This window comes from Nyctereutes procyonoides, unplaced genomic scaffold (assembly GCF_905146905.1).
Source record: "Nyctereutes procyonoides isolate TBG_1078 unplaced genomic scaffold, NYPRO_anot_genome, whole genome shotgun sequence".
In the NCBI taxonomy this organism is placed as follows: Eukaryota; Metazoa; Chordata; class Mammalia; order Carnivora; family Canidae; genus Nyctereutes; species Nyctereutes procyonoides.
The window spans coordinates 9,067,854-9,088,452 of NW_026575033.1; the positions used below are offsets into that span (position 1 = coordinate 9,067,854).

General features: G+C 40.2%; 1 protein-coding gene across 1 annotated transcript; it reads right to left on the reverse strand.

Moving 5' to 3' along the window:
- Nucleotides 1–1,880: 1,880 nt before the first annotated feature.
- SLC46A3 (solute carrier family 46 member 3) lies at nucleotides 1,881–20,583 on the reverse strand. Its single transcript, XM_055317354.1, has 6 exons — nucleotides 20,224–20,583; nucleotides 19,430–19,784; nucleotides 12,241–13,111; nucleotides 10,587–10,670; nucleotides 5,711–5,867; nucleotides 1,881–3,122 (listed from the first exon to the last, which is right to left on the reverse strand). The coding sequence occupies exons 2-6, from the start codon at nucleotides 19,616–19,618 to the stop codon at nucleotides 3,038–3,040; spliced, it is 1,386 nt and encodes a 461-aa protein (XP_055173329.1). The 5' UTR covers nucleotides 19,619–19,784; nucleotides 20,224–20,583; the 3' UTR covers nucleotides 1,881–3,037.
- Between the last annotated feature and the right edge of the window lie 16 nt (nucleotides 20,584–20,599).

Sequence of the window (20,599 nt, forward strand, 5' to 3'; positions counted from 1 at the left end):
GAAAAATGTCGATGGTATTTTGATAGGGATTACATTGAATATGTACATTACTCTGGGTAGCACAGACATTTTCACAATATTTGTTCTTCCAGTCCATGAGCATGGAATACTTTTTCATCTCTTTGTGTCTTCCTCAATTTCTTTCACAAGTGTTCTGTAGTTTTTGGAGTACAGATCCTTTACGTCTTTGGTTGGGTTAATTACTAGGTATCTTACAGTTTTTGGTACAATTGTAAATGAGATCGACTCCTAAAGAGAAAGGGAATTTCTTTTTTTTTTTTCTAAAGATTTTATTTATTTATTCATGATAGTAACAGAGAGAGAGAGAGAGAGAGAGAGAGAGAGAGAGAGGCAGAGACACAGGCAGAGGGAGACACAGGCTCCATGCAGGGAGCCTGACGCGGGATTTGATCCCTGGTCTTCAGGATCGCGCCCTGGGCCAAAGGCAGGCGCCAAACCGCTGCGCCACCCAGAGATCCCCGAAAGGGAGTTTCTTGAGGCTGTGCAATGCAGGCTATAAATGATCCTATTGAATAGTCCAGCTTCATAGAAATATCCCCTCTGTAGTGATAAGAGTATTCATTACTATTCGATATGGTTATGTGTAACCCTTCTTGTACAGTGCTAGATAAAAAGGAACATGACTTTCCTCTTTGTTCTCTTTATATGGACTCCACAGAGACATCATTTCATTAATTCTTCCTTCAGATAATCAGATAATTAGGTCACATTATGGGAAATTAGGTGGCAGCGTTTCTTTTTCATTTCTGTAGACTATACCCCCATTGGCTTTGTTTCTCTAGTCTCTTTGTTACTTTTACTAATCATATCTTAGGCTAGGTACTTTGGAGATGGCTAAACTACTTCATGCTCTATTTTTACCCTGGACAATCTCAATCCAGAGCCCTGATATACTGCATCTCAAATAGTTCTTCCTCAAATATGAAACCATCTATTTATCTCTTAGCTGTATGAAACAATACCATCTGCGCTATCTTCAGTTTAGATGAATAGTGTAAAATCATGGAAGGTGGAGATGAAAGGTACTTTAGACCATCATATCTAACCTTAAAAAAGGCAATATTGTAGGCAGTCTGGTGGGGTACGGTAGTACTAATGTATACAAAACACACTAATGTGTTTTGCTGGGCAGGTCACTTCATACTCTTACCTTATACAATTATTATTATCAGATTTACAATCTGTAATGTGTATACCTTAGCTATGAAGAATCTCAGCAGTGCAAAGACCATCTCTGTGTGATGCTACTGCTTAGTGGTAATTGAATAACCATGGTGAGGTCTCTCTGATACTTGTCTGTAAAATGAGGAAAATAAATATCCACTTTGCCAGGATTATTAAGAGAGTATATGATAAATTGATATAGAGGAACACTTTGTAAACCATAAAGTACTTTTTTTGGTGGAAAGAGCATTGAATAGGAAGAAAAATAAATAAATATAGAAATCACTCAGTTCTTACACAAGCTTCCAGCCCAGAAGACATTAGGTAGACTTAAAAGTAGTAGTCTTGGAAATAAAAATTTATAGTATTTTACATTGAGTGTTCTTGGCTAGTCCAGCGATCATTGATTACCCTACAGGAAAAAGTTGTAAGCAGTGCTGTCAAATGGAAAACTCTGCGTTTAAGATTACAAAGAATCATCTAGTTGTACTTAAAGACATTTGCATTATTACATATGGTAACTTAGAAAATCGAAGATATTCAAAGACTGGTAAAAATACCATGAACCAATTTAAAAAGTGTATGGGCTAGCATATCTTTTAAAGCTGGCTGTGGCATGCTATCAGTGGTTACATTCATGACGCATGAAATATGTAGCTTTAAATTATTTTCACAAGTAAAATCAAATTTATATATTCAGTTCAACAAACATTTATTGAGGATAAAATGAATCAAAGACTGTCCCGTCCTCATTGTCAGGTAATATTAATAAAATAAATATTATGAGACAATGGAATCTGCTTGGATGGAAGTATACACAAAGTGCTGTGGGTGCCCTGCAGAAGTTGGGGGATTACAAGAGTAGGCAAGAAATGTCAAGAAGGCTATTCAGAGAAAGCAGTGTTTTGGCTGAGATTCTAAAGTTTCATGGTCCGAAGGGAGGAAGGGGAAATGGGACAATGTATAGAAAGATAGGAGGCATGAGAGAATGTGTTTTCAGGGACCAGGGTGGGTTTCAAGATAAGTTTAAGGCTGTAAGAAGTGGCTGTCCATTGATAAAAATAATGAATGAATATTGTACTGTCACTTCCTGACTGGCTGCTTACTCTGTTTTTGCGTTGCTTTGTAAACAATTTTTTAATGATATTTTTCCCCAATCACTCCTGTGTTACCTATATAAATATTATCATGCTTATCACTGATGAAACATGTTAGAAATAGTGAAAATATGCATCCTTTAAAGTGATCCCATTTCAAAGTTTTTGCATCTATTAAAAGCTTTCCCTGTCAATACCACCTTGATGGGATCTCTAAAACAAACCATTTTCTAAGCAGAGGTACGACTGCACTATAAATATTTGAAAGTTTTATCATTGTTTTCCTATCAGTGAATAATTCATTATAATTTTGAATAGTTATGCCTTCAAAATCTTCCAGAGGTCAGAAACCCATTTGCAGATGAAGAAACTGAGGTATAGTGTTTTCCTTGGTCCCGATAGGAGACTGAGTATGTCAGGGAGATTATTGCTTTTGATTGTGTCAGGTTTCTTAATCTCTTTAAACTGTGAAGTTTCAGTTTCATTCCTAAATCCCAAGGTGAGAAGTGTTTTGAGATTTGTTTTTCTATCTATGGAAATCTATCACATGATGTTCATAAAGTGCTCAAAGTGCAAAATACTTTAAGAAGCTAGAACCAGGAGCTAGTTCTCTCCTGTTCAGTTTAGAAGAAAGAAACTATAACATTGATTATTGATGAAATATTGATTATGGAACTCATTTACAGTCCTCAAAAGTCAAAGCATAGGATACATGTGTTCAGCTGTTGTTTTTTTTTTTTTTAAATCACAATTAATCATCTATCTGAAGTGTCTTCACTGGATTCCTCTTGTGTAAGAAGTACATAGCTGCCTTCATTCCAGCTGGTGCACTTGACCACACTGCAAAAGCAAACAAGACATTTTAAAATTGCAAATAAGGCAACCCATAAATAAATAACCTGTCTTTCCCCTGGTACATGGCTTCTGATAAATTATGAAAATTATACATAGAAGGAACATAATAGCATTTTGAGTCCAACTGACTCATTCTGAAAATAATAAATCTACAGTTTTTTCCTCTTCCAGATACCTAAAATGTCCATCCATCCCACTGTTTATTCTGTAGTCCACAAAAAGTAGTATGACTGTGGATATGGCTGAAGTTCATGTTCAATATCTGTAACTGAAACTGGGACAAGAAGATATCTGGAATTAAAAAAGCATGTAATGGGAGGCACTTGGGGGGCTCAGTTGGTTAAGCAACCAACTCATCTCAGGAGTGTGAGATGGAGCCCCACACCTGGGGCTCAGAGCGGAGTCTGTTTAGGACTCTCTCTTCCTGTTCTGCCCCTCATCCCTCCCCCCATAAATAAATAATCTTGGGGAGAAAAGCATATAATTTTATTTTAAAGATTTTATTTTTTCCAATCACCCCAGTGTTACCTATATAAATATTATCATGCCTGTCACTGATGAAACGTGTTAGGAAAAGTGAAAATATACATCCTTTAAAGTGATTCCATTTTAAGGTTTTTGCATCTATTAAAAGCTTTTCCTGTCAATATGACCTTGATGGGCTCTATGAAACAAAGCATTATCCAAGCAGAGGAACAATTTTATTTATTTGACAGAGAGAGAGCATGAGCAGGGGGTGAGAAGGGTAAAAGGACAAGAAGACTCCCCACTGAGCAGGGAGCATGAAATGGGGCTTGATGCAGCACCTTGGGACCTGGAGATCATGGCCCAAGCTAAAGTCAGACACTCAATGGGCTGAGCCATCCACATACCCTGCGTATAATTTTATTTTTTAAAAATATTGAACGGGGGCACCTGGGTGGCTCAGTCATTGAGCATTTGCCTTAAGCTAAGGTCATGATCCCAAGGTCCTGGGATTGAGTCCCGCATCAGGCTCCCTGCAGAGAGCCTGCTTCTCCCTCTGCCTGTGTCTCTGCCTCTCTGTGCCGCTCATGAATAAATAAATAAAATCTCAAAAAAAATTGAATATAGGGTTAAAAATGTCTCAGAAGACCATCTACATTACATTAGCAGCATTTCTTTTAAAGATTTTATTTATTTATTCATAAGAGACACACACACACACACAGAGAGAGAGAGAGAGAGAGAGAAGCAGAGACACAGGCAGAGGGAGAAGCAGGCTCTAGGCAGGGAGTCCGATGCGGAACTCAATCCCCGGATTCCAGGATTGTGCCCTGGGCCAAAGGCAGGCGCCTTTGTGTTTTGAATCCCACATTTTTAGCAGCATTTTTAAAAGGATAATTGTCCTAGCTAGCTGCATGTGTGTTCATAACAGGTATGTATAAATATATGAAGAATAAAATTAAAATTGCCCATTATCCTACTTCACAATTCTAATTAATGTTATTTTTCATGATATGGATGCACCATCACTTATTTAGCCATTCTTCTAGTGACCATTTGGTCATTTAAAGATTTTTTTTGTCTTTATGAATTGCTTTCCAAAAATGATAGTGCCAAATAATACTATCAACAATGTATAAGACTGTCTCATTATGTACCCATTAGTGCAGCATGTATTTTTAATTTTGCCAGTTCAATAGTCTTTTTAAAAAAGATATCTAGTACAAATAACTTTTCATCAAAATTATAGAGGAACTGTCAATACTTGCATAGATCTAGGTATCAAAATTCCAAATTCCTCTTAGGAATTATCAATAGATGTTTTCATGTCTAAAAGTTATTGAGAAAAGTACATTCTGAGGCAAAACTTTGTTAACACAGAACCATAGGCCCAAAATGGCGTCAGGTAGGCCAAGTTGTCAAACCTGGACTGATGTAAGTTAACTGCAGTTCCAGCCTCCCTCAGAGATAGTCTTCACCAGTCAGGCAGGCGTTTTCTGATCAGCACCAGTGAGCCTACCAAATGGCTCCTCTCCATCCCCCAAAGGAAGATGGGGTCATCTACCTGATAAGACTCCCTGCCCTTCCCCTTAGGGGAAGGTGACTCTGCCTGAAATAATTATTTCTTCTCTTTTGCTAATAACTTCTTGACCCCACCCTCCATTCTGTGAAAACCTTTCACTCAGCACAGCTCCTCAGAGTTCCCCTCTACTTGTTAGATGGGATGCTGCCTCATTCATGAATCAATTAGTAGAGCCAATTAGATCTTTAAAAGTTACTCAGTTAAGGGGGGGCCTGGGTGGTTCAGTCGGTTAGGCATCCAATTCTTGATTCCAGCTCAGGTCATGATCTCACAGTTATGAGATCAAGCCCCACATCGGGCTCCTCGCTGAGCTCAGCATGGAGCCTACCTGAGATTCTCTTTCTCTTTGCCTCTCCCTCTGCCCCTCCCCACCATTCACTCTCTCTCTAGAAAAAATTAATTAAAAAAATTACTCAGTTGAATTTTGGTTTTTAACTACTTTAACAGTCTATGTAATTTTACTGGTAAGATTAGGGAATTCATTTAATCCCGCTATCCTTTGATAAAATGCTTAAAAATAACATACCACAGACTGACGGCTGGAATTAGTAATAGAACAGCAGACAGCAGAAAGGTGAAGCCTGGGTACCAAGCAACGGTGGCTGAATAAATTCCATTAAAAGTAGAAACTGCAATGACTCCACCAAGTGTTTCCAGGAAAGCAATGCAAGCAAACAGGGTGCCTGTTTGGGGTCAGGGTATGGAGAGAGAAAATGAAATGGCTGTATAACAAAACAAAGGGAGAAAATCGTTCCTTATTATTAAAAGCAAACATAGGGCACTGCTTGGTGAATGAAAGCTATTCCCTCTAAATCCCTGAGAAGCCAGTAACCGCTTTTGTAGGTGAAGAAACTCGGCCATCAATTCTTGACCTGATGTGAAGGAAGTTGAAAACACAATACTTTGTATGTCAGTAGGGCAAATGTAAGAGGCAACAGCAGCTGACACATTTGAAATCCAGTCTTCTCTCCTGCACAGACACACACATAGCCACAATTACTATTGTCCTTCAAGATTAAGAAGGAAAAGGCAAGCTTGAGGGTCACCTTTCATAGCTGGATTACGGTTTATGCGTCTACGTTCTAATTTTCCCCATGGTTTTGGTCTAGTAGACAGTGTTATGTGTTTGTTTTTATCTCTTTAAGCTTTTTACCCTAGTATACATACTCTCATACATTGCTTCTAAGTCTTCACTGAACGACAGGTCACATGTTCATAAAACAAACATATCTCTGAAGAATATTGTATTTTCACATATGTGTCTTCTTTTAACTAAAATGAAAGCTCTGTTCATGCCAGGTGTACATCTACTTTGTTTACTGCTGTGTTCCAGAGCCTATCTGCCCTGGCACATGATAGATATGTTTAATCTATACTTGTCAAACGAATACTTCAAGAGCCTAGTTATCAATCAGCAAGTAGCATAAAGACCTACTGCCTCCATGTTTTATGATAATTCTTGAAGTCAGTTTAATTGGGAAGTAGTACTCCTCCCTCCCTCCCTAAGATACTATCTTCTTTTACTTCTGATCTCTTGCTACAGCTAGGCACAGTGCCGTGGAAGATAGACTGGATTGTTCTATTATGCAATGGCTTAAATCCATTCTTGATGGAAAGTTGGTCAGGCAGTATGTCTGTCTGGCATAAACAACCATACTGCTACAAAATAGGGTTCTCCTGTTGTTTAACTTCCCCTAGCAGTTCAACTTGTTTAATAGTTACCAGAGAAAACTAAACTAAATAATTAGTACAGTTTAGTTTCTTTTCTATACCTTTTTTCAATTCAATAGACCTCAAAAGTCAAGTCTGTCCTTATGATGTTCCAATTTGTAATCATAAGGAGTGTGCAGGTAGTGACAAGGTAAGAGGCAGTCCAGGGTGGCTTTAGCTGTGAGTTTCACAGCTGTACAAAGCACAGAAATTCCAAAATAATTACCCGAATTTATTTTCTCTCCTTTCTTATTCAAGATAATAGGGACTGAGAGTCTAGTGGAAACCAATGCAGTATTTCCCCTTCTCTGATTACTTTAAAGTGCGTAACATTTTCATAAAAAGATTCCATTTTTAAAAAGTAATGAAGGATGGGAATATATTCAGTATGGAAATTCTGACATCACCAAAAGGATTCCGTAGTTTGCAGTTAAAAACAAAGTAATTATACTATCCTAGAACAATAGAAAAACAATTCACGATGTTACAATTCAGAATACGAAATGCCAAAAGGTAAACAAAACATTTTGAAATGTCACTATATTTAACAGTATGAAATGACTTTTAAAAAGCCTTTATAAATAAACTAAACCAAATATAAACAGAGGCAAATTATATACTCTGAGAAGTCTATATTAGTTCCAAGTTAAAGCAGGTATAGATTTTTTTTTTGAACAGCTTTATTGAGATAAAATTTGTAGACCTTAAAACCCACCTCCTTTAAATTGCACAGTTCACAGAGATGTACAGTCATCACCTCAGAACTGTACCCATTCCCAATCACCCACTACCTCCCCAGCCCTGGACAGTGCTTCTTTGATTTGTGTCTCTATGGGTTTGCCTTTTCTGAACATTTCTTCTAGATCGAACCATATTCATATATAGCCTTTTGTGTCTTTTTTTCATTTAGCATTATGTTTTTAAGGATCCCCCTCTGTGGAGCAGGTACCATCAGGACTTTATTTTCATTGCCAAATAACATTCCATTGGGCAGATACACCAAAATGTGTCTATCCATTCATTAGTTCATGGGCATTTCCATTTGTTTATACTTTTTGACTATTATAAATAATGCTGCTGTGAACATTTGTGTATGAGATCTTTGTGTGGGCATATGTTTTCATTTCTGTTTTAATTTCAATTCCATTCTATTGCTACAAATGGAATTGCTGAGTCATAAGATAACTCTAACTTTCTGAGGAGCTACCAAACTAATTTTGCAAAATAGGTGGATCATTTTATGTTCTCACTAGCAGTGTAGGGGGGTTCCAGTTTCTCCACATCTTTTTCATTTTAGCCATCCTTAGTGGGTCCCATTATGGTTTTGATTCGTATTTCCCTGATGGCTAATGACATTGAACATTTCTTCATGTGCTTATTATTGGCCATCCATATACCTTTTTGGAGAGATGTCTCTTCAGATCCTTGGGTTGTCCTTTTGTTGTTGAGCTTTTTTTTTTTTTTTAAATTCCAGTGCAGTTAACATACATATATTAGTTTCAGGTGTACACTATAGTAATCCAACACTTCCATATATTACTCAGTGCTCATCATGGTAAGTGTATTCTTGATGCCCTTCACTTACTTCATCCATCTCCCTGCTCACCTCCCAAGTTCCTTATTAAGCATATTATTAACAAATATATTCTGATATTCTTTCGGTTGTCTTTTCTCTCTCTTGATGGTGTCCTTTGAAGCACAGAAGTTTTTAATTTGCATAAGATCTAATTTATCTATTTCTTCTTTTATGTTGTGCCTTTGGTGTCATATCTAAAACCATTGCATAACCCAAGGAAGCAGGTAGGTTTTTACATACTATAGTTATACATTTTTATATTCCTAAGTCATTTTCCAGTTAATCATCATTTCATAATCTATAAATAGCTGTGTGAATATATAACTGCATCTAATGAGTGGAAGAGAACCAAGAAATATGTTTTTAAATGTATTGATTTATGCAGTCTTCCCCAATGTTAACTAAGCTGCCGTAAATAAAATAGCATAATTATGAATGATCCATCAACATATGAATATGTTAATATGAATATTGAATTAATATGAATGTTGGCACTGGGCTGAGACGTGAAACAAAAGAAAGCTCCAAAGCCTAACAATATTTATATGATACAGAGAGGAAGGAGGACAATCCCATATGCCTGATATCTAACTGGTAACTAGTTCTAACCAGAAATTTAATTGTTTTGTCCTTCTGTGTTGCTCATTCTTTGCCTTCCCCTTCACTGTTTAATCTCCTGTGTTTGGCTCTGTGCTTGGGAGGCTGACCCTTCAGATCATGACTTGGATTTCCTTGCTAACCTCTCTATTTTTTTTTAATAAATTAATTTTTTATTGGTGTTCAATTTACCAACATACAGAATAACACCCAGTGCTCATCCCGTCAAGTGTCCCCCTCAGTGCCCGTCACCCATTCACCCCCACCCCCCGCCCTCCTCCCCTTCCACCACCCCTAGTTCATTTCCCAGAGTTAGGAGTCTTTATGTTCTGTCTCCCTTTCTGATATTTCCCACACATTTCTTCTCCCTTCCCTTATATTGCCTTTCACTATTATTTATATTCCCCAAATGAGTGAGAACATACACTGTTTGTCCTTCTCCAATTGACTTACTTCACTCAGCTAACCTGACTTTCTATTGTGCTTGGTCAATGGGATGAAGGTGGAAAGAAAGGTTGTGGTGTTTCATCTCTGCTCTCTCCTTATTTGGGTCATCTTCTCTGGGTGCCTTTGCCACTGCCCACTCTGCCACATTGCTGCCCTTCATTAAAGTCTCTATTGAGCCAGCTGAGTGGGATCCTGTTTTTGCTAGGACTCTAATTTAGGCCCAGCTCTAACATTTGTGGGGTCCAGTGTAAGAATACAATTAAAGGCCTATATATTATATCGTAAGTATTTAAATGTTACAGTTCTATGAACAAACTGTTCATAAAGATACGTTCTCTCTCCCTGCTCTGAAAAATATACCTTATATATCTTCATGATGTTTGGAAGGTCAGACAGAAACTTAGAATTTTCAGACTTTTTGGAGTTCTATGTAGGCACATGACAGCACTGGCAGAGCTAACTAGCTCTTGGCCCTCAGTTCCCAGCTGCAGGACATAGCCCACGCACATTCTGTTCTACCTCTTCCTCCATCCTGTTCAGAAAGAATCATTTACACATGGCTGTAGACACCCCACTCTGCAATGCCAAGGTTGGGCCACATCTCCCATAAAGAGTCATGGCTTGGCTACTCCTTTGGTCTAGAGGGGAGCACACTTGGGTCACAGTACACCCTCAGGCCAAAGGGTCTAAGGAACAGGACCAACCAGGCGCTCATGGACATGAACCCAGGGCTGTTTGGCTAGGAATTATGGGGATCCAGGTACCCAGAGTGTAGTCTAGAAGGGGCAGGTGTGGTGGGCTCCCAGTGGGCATCTGCCTAACTCTGAGCATTCCTCTCCTCTTGGGGCTGGCCCTGGCTAGAGCAAGCCTTTGAAAGCAAGAGACCGTGGGCAGGGGCACCTCTGTCTGAAGTAGGCCTCTTTCTAACACAGAACTTACCAATTAAATCAAAAGGAGTTCTGAGCAGAAAAAAGTTTGTAGAATATTCTGAAGAATGAAACATTGGTCATACATAGATTTGAGTTGGTATAGATTGTAGATTCATTATTTTCCTTAAGTAAATGAAACTCACCTTGTTCAGTGGAACGAACCGCTTTTGATATCATGGAGCGTAGAACAGAGAGTGGCACAATAGTGAAAAGGAAAGGCAGCCTGACTGTAATAGAAATGGTGAGAAATCAGAAAACCAGTGGTCAATTTTAGATGTGAAATACGTTCTCTCTATATTCATTTTCTATAAGCACCCTAACTCATTGGATCAAAGGACTGAATTAATTGTAGACTTCTGTTTAAGGAATGAAGATGCACTGCAGACAGTTCAGTTCTAGGTTTGCTTACTCTTGAATTGCAGTGCTAAGAACAAGAGTTCAGGGAGGTGTTAGGGTCAGATCTGTATAATCTGCCAATTGGGACTCATCTGCTTTTTCCCGGATTATTATAGTAACCTCTCATTTAGCAAGGTTGGGACTTAGTTTTTTCATTTGTTTTTTTGTGTTTACTTTTTTAGACTTGGCATTTTAGTGTCAGCATTCTTTTATTATACTGATACACTTATTGATAAATTGGTTATCTTTCTGCTTGTCCATCTTTGGAATAATTTCATGAACACCGATTGCCTCTCCTCTTAAATTATGACCCCTAATAGGCACTAGCATTTCCAATTATATGATAAAATAATAATATATTAATTTTGCAGAGGACTTTAAAGTTTTCAAGGTGCTTTCACATATATCAGCTTACTTGGCCCTGGCAACTCTAGGGGAAACTAACATTAACCCAACATGAGGCATTGTGCTAAGTGCTTTAGAGTGATCATTATAACCTGGTGAATTAGGTGCTACTGTGCCCATTTTACAGATGAGTAAATGAGGACCCAGAGTAGTTAAGTAACTTTCCCAAGATCATCTGGCACTATAGATGGACATTAAGCCCAATTCTCTTTGGTCACCCTACTTCCCTGCAAAGTAGCAACAGGCTGACAGTACCTTAAAAAAATGAAATTGGACCTTTCTCAAGGTCCCACTTTACAGATCCCTTAGCTTTTTCAAATGCAGCATCTCACTCAAGCCCTACAGAAACTACTTATGGGGTATGTAGTTAAGGAAGCAATCTGGTTAGGCAAAAAATTGATTTATCAAAAACCAATTCGTGAAATGACCAATTTGCAAAATCTTGTCTTAAAGAATTTTTTTCTTGAATATATTCAATAAATATGAATTTTATAAATCTTTTGAGTCTACTTTATATAATGCTGTTTAAAATGTTTATGCAAAGTAGTCTTCTTAGCAGCATTTTTTAGGGGGGCAGAGGGAGAAGAGGACACAGGCTCCATCTCACAACCCTGAGATCATGACCTGAGCCAAAATAAAGAGTTGGACACTCATCTGACTGAGCCACCCAAGCGCTCCAACCTTCTTAGCATTTTAAGAAATATTCAAGTTGGTGAAAGCTCTACTGAAGAACTGACTCACAAGAAGAATGTTCCTGAAATCAAATCTTTTGGCAAGTATGCAAATTTGGAAACTGTGATTATTCTGTGAATTACTGTTTTAAAGCAAATTGGCTTTCAGTTTCTGGCAAACTAGCTTTTAACAAAATGCCTTAATCGAACTCGAATGCATTAAATAGAGAATTTTATATTAAAAGTTTCTCACCCAACAGACTAAATTCATTTGCTTATAAACATCAAATACATGGTTAGTTCTAAGGCTACATTTGTAATTTACCTAAAAACATCATCGGTGTTGTTCTGACAAAAGCAGTCATAACCATCCCTGCCATGGTGGTAACGATTCCAATGAAGGCCATGTGAATGTCTTCCATACAGTAAGAAAAAAGCCATATTCCTAGGAAACTACTAAAAAAAGTGACGCTACCCAGAGCTGATCCATAACCTATAAAAACTTCATTCCAGCAGAGTGGTGAATCCAATTCATAAAGGATAAAAATGGGGGAGACACCAATTATTACAAAAAAGTAAGCGATCATTGTAAAAAGTAACAAACAGAGAAAATACTGTTGCCTACCAGAAGCATTTTTAAAAAGCATGTAAGTTCGGTAAAATAGGTTTTTAAAGCCTTCACTGCAGGATATGGAAACATTCTGAGATGAAGTTTCTTTCAATGAATCACCAAGAAGAAACGAAATATAAATCAAGTTAATAGCATGAGCCATAGCAATAATAAAAAATGACCACATGAAACCTAATCCTCTGATAAAATAGCCAGAAGACAGTCCCGTGAGTCCAGTAACAAGTCCAAGTATGAAGTCGATTATAGCTATTCGAATTGTTCTTTGTTTCTGTTCTGTACATTGATCAACTATGTAGGCAAAACAAGCTCCTAAGAAAGTGGTGGAATTGCCACAAAGTGCACCAATGAAGGTAGATGCAATCAAAAGCTGGAATGGAAAAGCAAAATAGGAAAGCAAACAGAGCCAAACACTGGTTGCAAGAGAACCAACAGAAGACAAAATCAAAGGGAATTTTCGTCCTCGATGATCACTATGAGACAGAAGTATGAAAGTAGACACTAGACCAGGAATTAAACCACTTATGTCCATCTGCAGATTGAAAAGAGATACTTTCTTCTGAACTTCCTGCAAATAAAAAGAAGATAATGTGTTTACAGAGATATAGGCAACATGCACAGAAATATCACAGAGCATACTTTTCTTTACATTTCTAGTAGGTCACCAATAAGGAAGCTCTGGTGCATGGATTTGATACAGCCTGAATCTTCCGCCGGTTCACAAAGCAAACATCAAGAGGCGATATAGTAATGAAAGCTCATGCATGATATGCAAGCACTGTGGTGGGGACTTGAACAGACCACTGTGTATTGGTGTGTGTCTGTTTTATATAGAAGATCCACAGACTCCAAGATATATGGGACTGGTCATGTAATAATTTTACTTTCTTCTCTCAACAGCTTAGCACTGAGCTCATGACCACTGTTGTAAAGCAAGAGTAATATCTTTTCCTGTGATAGATCTTTCTGTCTACTTAAAGGGGAATGAGTATCACATGTAAATGACATATTTGATAGTCCCCCAAGGATCAAAACCAGCAGGTACACACACGAACTGGAAGATGTTACAATCCTTATGCTAGTTATTTGATGGGAAGGATTTTGGGTGATTTAAAAGCATTTTCCATTTGCTACTTCTCTCTGTATTTTCCAAATTTTATATAAAGAGTGTCATTTTTATAATAAGGATTGCCAAACTAATTTTTAAAAATAGATTTATTCATGTGATATTTAGAAAGCATCCTAAAACAAGTGATGAACCACAAAAATATCAACTGCTGAAATTGATGAATTTTTTAGAGTGAGCCTATATTTATTTTTATATATTCAAATAATGCAAGCACTTTCATCAGAAAATGTTCTAGTCATTCAGACTCAAAACTCAAGCCATCTTTGTTTCTGGACTTTCCCTTTACCCATGCCCACCAACACCCAGTGCTTCTCATGTCTTTTAGCTCTTTACTGTCCCAGAGCTGCCACTGGAAGGATAAGGCTCATAGTTTTCACCTGGGGTGCCCTGGCATCTACTTGGCTCTGTCCTCAATGCCATCTGTGATGCCAGCCTCCTCGCTTTGCAGATCATAGATGCTAATGGTGGCTGTGTCTTACAAAACACAGTAGTGGCATGTCTTTCACCTGCTCAGCCCATTGCCTGTTAGAGAAAGTTCACACTCCTCATCTGTTACATAAGGACACCAAGATGTGATCCAATCCCACTCTTTAGCATTAGCTCAACTCACTCCCCTAATAGTCTATGTTACATTCACAGCCCACAGTCAAGCCCAACTTGGATTTCCCTGAAATGCCCAAACAGATGTAATCTCTCCTTCTGCTGAACCTTCTCATATGGCAAGTATCATTCCCCAGGTGTGCTCTTTGGTATAATGACCTGCAGTCAGGTCAATCTAGATTCAGATGTAGTCAGTTCTTTACACAGCAATTAGGGTGATTTTTTAATAAAGATTTTATTTATTTGAAAGAGAGAGAGGAACATAATTGGTGGGGGGCGGTTCAGAGGGAGAAGGACAAGCAGACTCCCCGCTAAGCAGGGAGCCCCATGTGGGACTCAATCCTAGGACCCTGGGATCATGACCTGAGCTGAAGGCAGACATTTAACTCCTTGAGCCACACAGGCGCTCCTAGAGTGATCTTAAAAGCATTTGGCTCATGTCATGTTACCCCTCTGCTCAAAATCCCCCTGTGGTTTTCCTTATAGGGAAATAAATCCAAATTCCTTGCCAAAGTGTGGGTGGCCAGACACCATGACTTCTCGGATTTCATCTCCACTTCCTTGTTCCCCTCAGCCACACGCCATTCCTCAAACACTCCATGCTCATTCGCTTTTGTATTTGCTGTTCCCTCTGCCTGACAGTCACAGAGCTCACTTCCTCAATTCAGATGTCACCTCCTCAGAAGCCTTCTGTGACTAATCACACAATCACTAATCACACAATCCAAAGCAACCCCACTAATCCTCACCCAGTGCTCCAAGACTGTAGCTGAGTATACTTTCTTTAGAGACTTGTCACTCCTCGACAGGATGAGTTGCTTTAATTGAGCTGCTTATTGTGTGCCCTCTCCACTACAGCCTAACCTCCAGGAGGGCTGGAACCCTGTTTTCTTCCCTACAGTGTCACCAGTTCCAACAACAGTGCTTCACAGGGCATGTCATAGATAGTGGTTACATGAATGAATAAGAAAGTAAAATAGGCCCTGTAACTGGCTAGCTGTGTGTGATCCTGACCAAATTATGTATCCCTGTGGTTTCATTCTGACAGGAGGTGGGTAACAAGAGTCCCTGTCTTGCAAGCTTTTGTAAGAGTTACATTTAAAGTCCCTATGTCCATTTAAGGTATATGGCACAGATCCTATTATGTATTAGCGCTTCATCAACTTTGGCTGTTTTCATTTTTACTAGGTTAGGCTTCTTGAGCACATCTTTGTATCTACAGATATAAAAGCTATCAAGTAAATACTTATTCAGTCTGGGATTCCTTCTCCTAATCCCCCCCTCCCCTCCACATTCTGTCTTTTATCTAGTGTCATTCCTAATTCAACCTTTTACACAGACTCCTCTCCTCATATGTAACCTACACCTTTAACTCTGGAAAATTACAATTATATATTAGATAAGGGTTGATGGGAGAAATCAGAGTAAAGCGTGCTATTTCCTACACAAAATTGACAGAATGACAGTATACTGAGACAGGAATAAATTGAGGAAAGGAATATCAATTTTTAAAAAGTCACAATTTCATAGGCTAAAATGTATAATTATAATTGGGTTGAAATATTCCCTTATTAAAAGGTTTATAAATAAATTATTGAACAAGAACAACTTTATGATCTGGTTAATGCCAACTTGTTTCCCCAAATAGCAGTGATGTGGGAAACAAAAGCAGAAGAAAAATTATTAAATTAAAACTTATTAAATTTCCTTACTATCTACAAGTCCTTGCAACAGGCAGAGTGACATTCCCTTAGGGACAGGGACTCAGCTGCCTCCAAGTTAATACTTTGCTAAGGTCAAAAAGCAATCTTAACTTAGCCCAACCCCCAGCTTTAACGTATAAAAATGCTTTGGAAATTTCTTTTATCTCTAAACCCCCAAGATACATGTTGGCAATCTTCCCCCAAGCATATGGTCCACTATTACACATTTGAGGAGCCTCATGACTAAGGTTTTATTAGACGGTAATAAATGACCTTTTCCCAACAATAGCTGAAACTTTGCTTCCAAAATCCCTTAGAGACTTTCACTATCCCTAACCCCCTCCCAACTTGAAAGTATATAATGGGCCACTCCACATGACCCCAGGGAAGCTCTTCTGCCCATGGGTCCTGTCCTTAGTGCTTTAATAAAACCACCTTTTTGCACCAAAGACAGGTCGATAATTCTTTCTGGGCCCTCAGCTTCAAACCCTAACATCTTTTCTTACATCAGCAGGGTCCCTATCTTGAAAGTACCTGAAAAGAACAGACCACAGTGGCCAGTGTAATACTTCAAAACAAGTCCTTTAACCTGGGAAGGGGGGTGGGGTGGGAAAGAGAGGGTGGCAAGGGGTTTAAAAAGCCCTTCCTCTGCAGAAGCCAACAGACATGCCTAGAATTCCCTACCTCTTCTCCCTCACCCAAGAATTTCCTGCCCACAGGCTTGCCATTTTGTTAAAACATCCTTTAGAGACTAATTTTGCTGGAGAGAAGTATGTAAGTATATCTTAAGAGTCACAAGACTCAGAAAACTCAAAGGTTTGAAAATCAGGTTAGATGGATACTTATTTATATGGACATATGTATTAACCCCAATGGGTTGAAAAATAAGACTTTAATTCATATAGACTTTCAAAATGTTAAGTATAAGTGAAATAGCTCAGTTAATTCTTATATCTGAACCCTGAAATTCATATTATGATCTTGCATTGCAATGCAGCTGTCCATGTATTTGTTTTATAAAAGGATAAATAATATAGTATAATAGCAAGAAGTTTAATACACTATTTTGTTGTGCACTCTTATATAAATAATTGGTCTTTTGGGGGAGTGGCAAAGAAAAATCTGAACTGAAAAAAAATCATTTATTTATTTTATTAGGGACTGACCCTGTGCTCTGACATTTATTTTTAGGGTTATAAAAACAGTTCTCAAACTCCTAAATTTTTAGTGAGCAAGTAGTCAGCACCCACCAACAGCTGGGAATTGAGAAGGAAGCTCATAAAACAGGGAATATTTATTTGTCCTTGGATTGAAAGGTAAGAGAATGTTCTTTCCTCTCTCTTTCTCTTTCTCTCTCTCTCTCTTTTTCTTTCTTTCTTATATTTTATTTATTTGAGAGAGCAAGAGCATGAGCACAGGTTAGGGGCAGAGGCAGAGGGAGAGGGAGAAGCAGGCTCCCCTCTGAGCATGGAGCCCAGTGCGGGGCTGGATCCCAAGACTTTGAGATCACAATGTGAGCCAAAGGCAGACACTTAAGTGACTGAGCATGGCACCCCAGGTAAGAGAGTATTTTTATACTGAGCGGGAACACTGTCCAGAAAAGCGGACAGATGGAAGTACTGAAGGTGATGCTGGTGCCTCCAGGGAAGCAAAAGTGTTCCTCTTTCCTAAGGAGCAAAAGGTGAGTGGCCCACCTGACCTGTCCCAGTTGTGGGTGGTGACAGTGGTGCTTTCTAGCTTCCCAGTCCGAGAAAAAGCACCTGTAGCTCTAGAGCGTCACCTTTAAGGGAAGGGATTGAATATTAATCTAATTAATCTTGAATATTAATCTAATAAAAACAATTAATGAAACAACAATCAACTTAGACATTTGGCAAAAATCTTCAAAATGAGACCACTGCTCTGGGCAGTGAAGGGCTCTCAGCAACTACGTAAGACCAGAGGGGGCCAATACTCATCACCTGCACAGTCACAGAGGCTACCACAGTGACTGAACCCCAGCCTATCTCCTCTCAGGGAGGTCAAGGGCAGCCAACTTTTCCAGACATTCCATTGTCTCCCCCTCTGTCCCTCCCATTGCTCCCAGGTGTCTGGTGAGGGAAAGCAGAGAATCCAATATAGAAACTAATGAGCCTATTGAACCTTGTCACTCACTGGGAATGACATTATATATCATAGGAAACATTCTTGTAGTCAGGAGACACAACCACGAGGTGAATCCCTTGGCCCTCCTATTTTTATGACCTCACCTTAGGCCAGAACCTGGATGCCTGCATAGCTTGCCAGTAATTATGAGTTCCAAGGAAATTTCTCCCATGGAAATGAGGAACAGCAGAAACTGTGCCAAACAGCCAGGCCTCAGCCCAGCAAGGTTATACCTGACACCTCAGGAAACACCTCCGGAAATGCTAGAGCTTTCCTTCTGGGCCCTTTGCCATTTCTTCCAGGCCTCAGACTCATCTCCCCAGTGATACCTGAATTCTCTTCCACTGAGGAGAAAATTTTAAAACCAGCTGGCAGGTGATTCGAATTCCCTTAAACTCTTCTTGTCCTTTGTGGTGGCAGTGCCACTCTTTTGCCATCACTAAATATCCTCTAGGGGAATAGTTCAAAGTTTATAAGTGTGGTCTGTTTTTAAGGCTTTTTTTTGGGGGGGGGGTTGCAAATCTGAATGCATCTCCTTTGCATCTGGACATTGGCAGATTTTGATGCAAACTGAGGGAGCAGGGGAATGGTGATGTATCACCAGTTTTAAACAAAAAATTGGGGGAGGAGGCCGGAGAGGCAGAAGGAAAGGTCCTGTAATATCTGGCTAAACATTCTCAGTGTCCTCAGCGCCAAAATAGATCTCCTCCTCAGATAATCTCACATAGCTCCTCAACATTTGGGAGTCAAAGCTGACCTGATAACAGCAAAGGAGGAACGCCAAATGCTGCCCCCTAGCAGCCCATGATGGACACTGGCCCCAGGGCCCATAGTGTTCAGTAATGGGCTCCTTTGGGGAGGGGGGTGTTTCCATGAAAACTGGGTCATGTATGTGAAGTAGAAGGGGGGTTGGGAGGAAGCAAGCAAGGGAAGGGCAGAAACACCCTGTTTCACCCCCATTGAGGCCACCCAGTACTCATTCCAGCTAGCCTTGGTCCAACCTTCAGGTTTTTGGGGGGAAGCAGGAAGGGGACAGCCACTGGGGAGATGAGACTAGGCTGAAACTTTCTGAGAAAAGAGAACAGCCAGTGTCACAGAAAAAGAAGGGGGTTTTACTTAGAAGAAGCAGATTAAAGGTGTCAGGAAACTTCAAACAAGGGAACTGAATAAAGGCTCTTGTCTTGGGATTTAAGAGTTTTAAGGTGACCCTTGAGAGATCAAAGTACGATGAGTGCAATGCCCTGTTTCATTGAAAACCTCATGACACATTATCCTTCTATTACCTTTTAGGGATATGTTAATTTCTTACCTCCTGGAATGCAAAAATCGGACTGCTTTTGTTTTTTCCACACTCAGAAATATTGCTATCAGATACAAAACTGTAGTTGCCGGTTTCTTCCCATATTCTCCTGTACACATACTGTGTGGTCAGTGGAGAAGTCAAAGTCATAGCAAATGCACTAAGGCAAATGGCAGGTTCTACAAAGAAGATCTTCATACTGCCTGGGTAGGTAGCTGACTTCTATTAAAAAGAACGAGGGGGGAATCCCTGGGGCGCTCGGCGGTTTAGCGCCGCCTTCGGCCCAGGGCGCAATCCTGGAGTTCCGGGATCGAGTCCCGCGTCGGGCTCCCGGCGTGGAGCCTGCCTCTCCTTCTGCCTGTGTCTATCATGAATAAATACATAAAATTAAAAAAAAAAGAACGAGGAAGTTAGAGGGCTTCCGTGGAGAAAACAGGCAAGCTGGGGAAGAGAAGGCAGCAAGCACTTCCCAAGAGATTATTTTTTTACTTTGGGTTGGGGTATGCAGTAAACCGGAGACTGTCCTACTTTCTATTTTTAAGAAACAGAAAGGGCTCAAGCCGCCTTAAAATAGCTTTAATAAGTCGTCACCCATTTTCGTTGGGAATAATCGCACTACAGTCCCCACACTGCGTACCGCCAGCCGCTTTTCAAAAGGGACACCGAGAGGTTCCCCCCGGGACGCGGCGGTTACGCAACTGTTTGTTATTGTTATTTTGCTGCTTGTTAACGGGACAGGAAGGAGGACTTTAAAAAGCAGCTCCCAGTCGGAGAGGGATTTGTTTCTTCTCGTTTAAACTCACCCCGCGGTTACAGTCCTCCTGCCCGGCTAGGCGCGGGTCCGAGCATTTGCGGGGCCCGGAGCCCCTGGGGGTGCCTGCGCTCCCGGGCACCTGCCCGGCGAGTGCCCCGAGGCCGGGCGGCCCGCGGCGGTCGGGGCCGGGTCTGCACCGCCGCGCTGGGACCGGGAGGGGAATTTCCGTTGAATTCGACCGAATGCACCTGTCGGGGAAACTCAGGCTCTCCTCTTACAGCAAACCCCCGAAAGCTCACTCCTGCGTCCCGAGTGACGACGGCGCCCGTCCGCGCGCAGCCCTCGCTCGGCTCCCGGTGGCCCTGCGGACGCGGCCCCAGGGAGCTGCGGCAGGCCCGGCGCGGTCCGCGGTCTGTCCGCCGCGC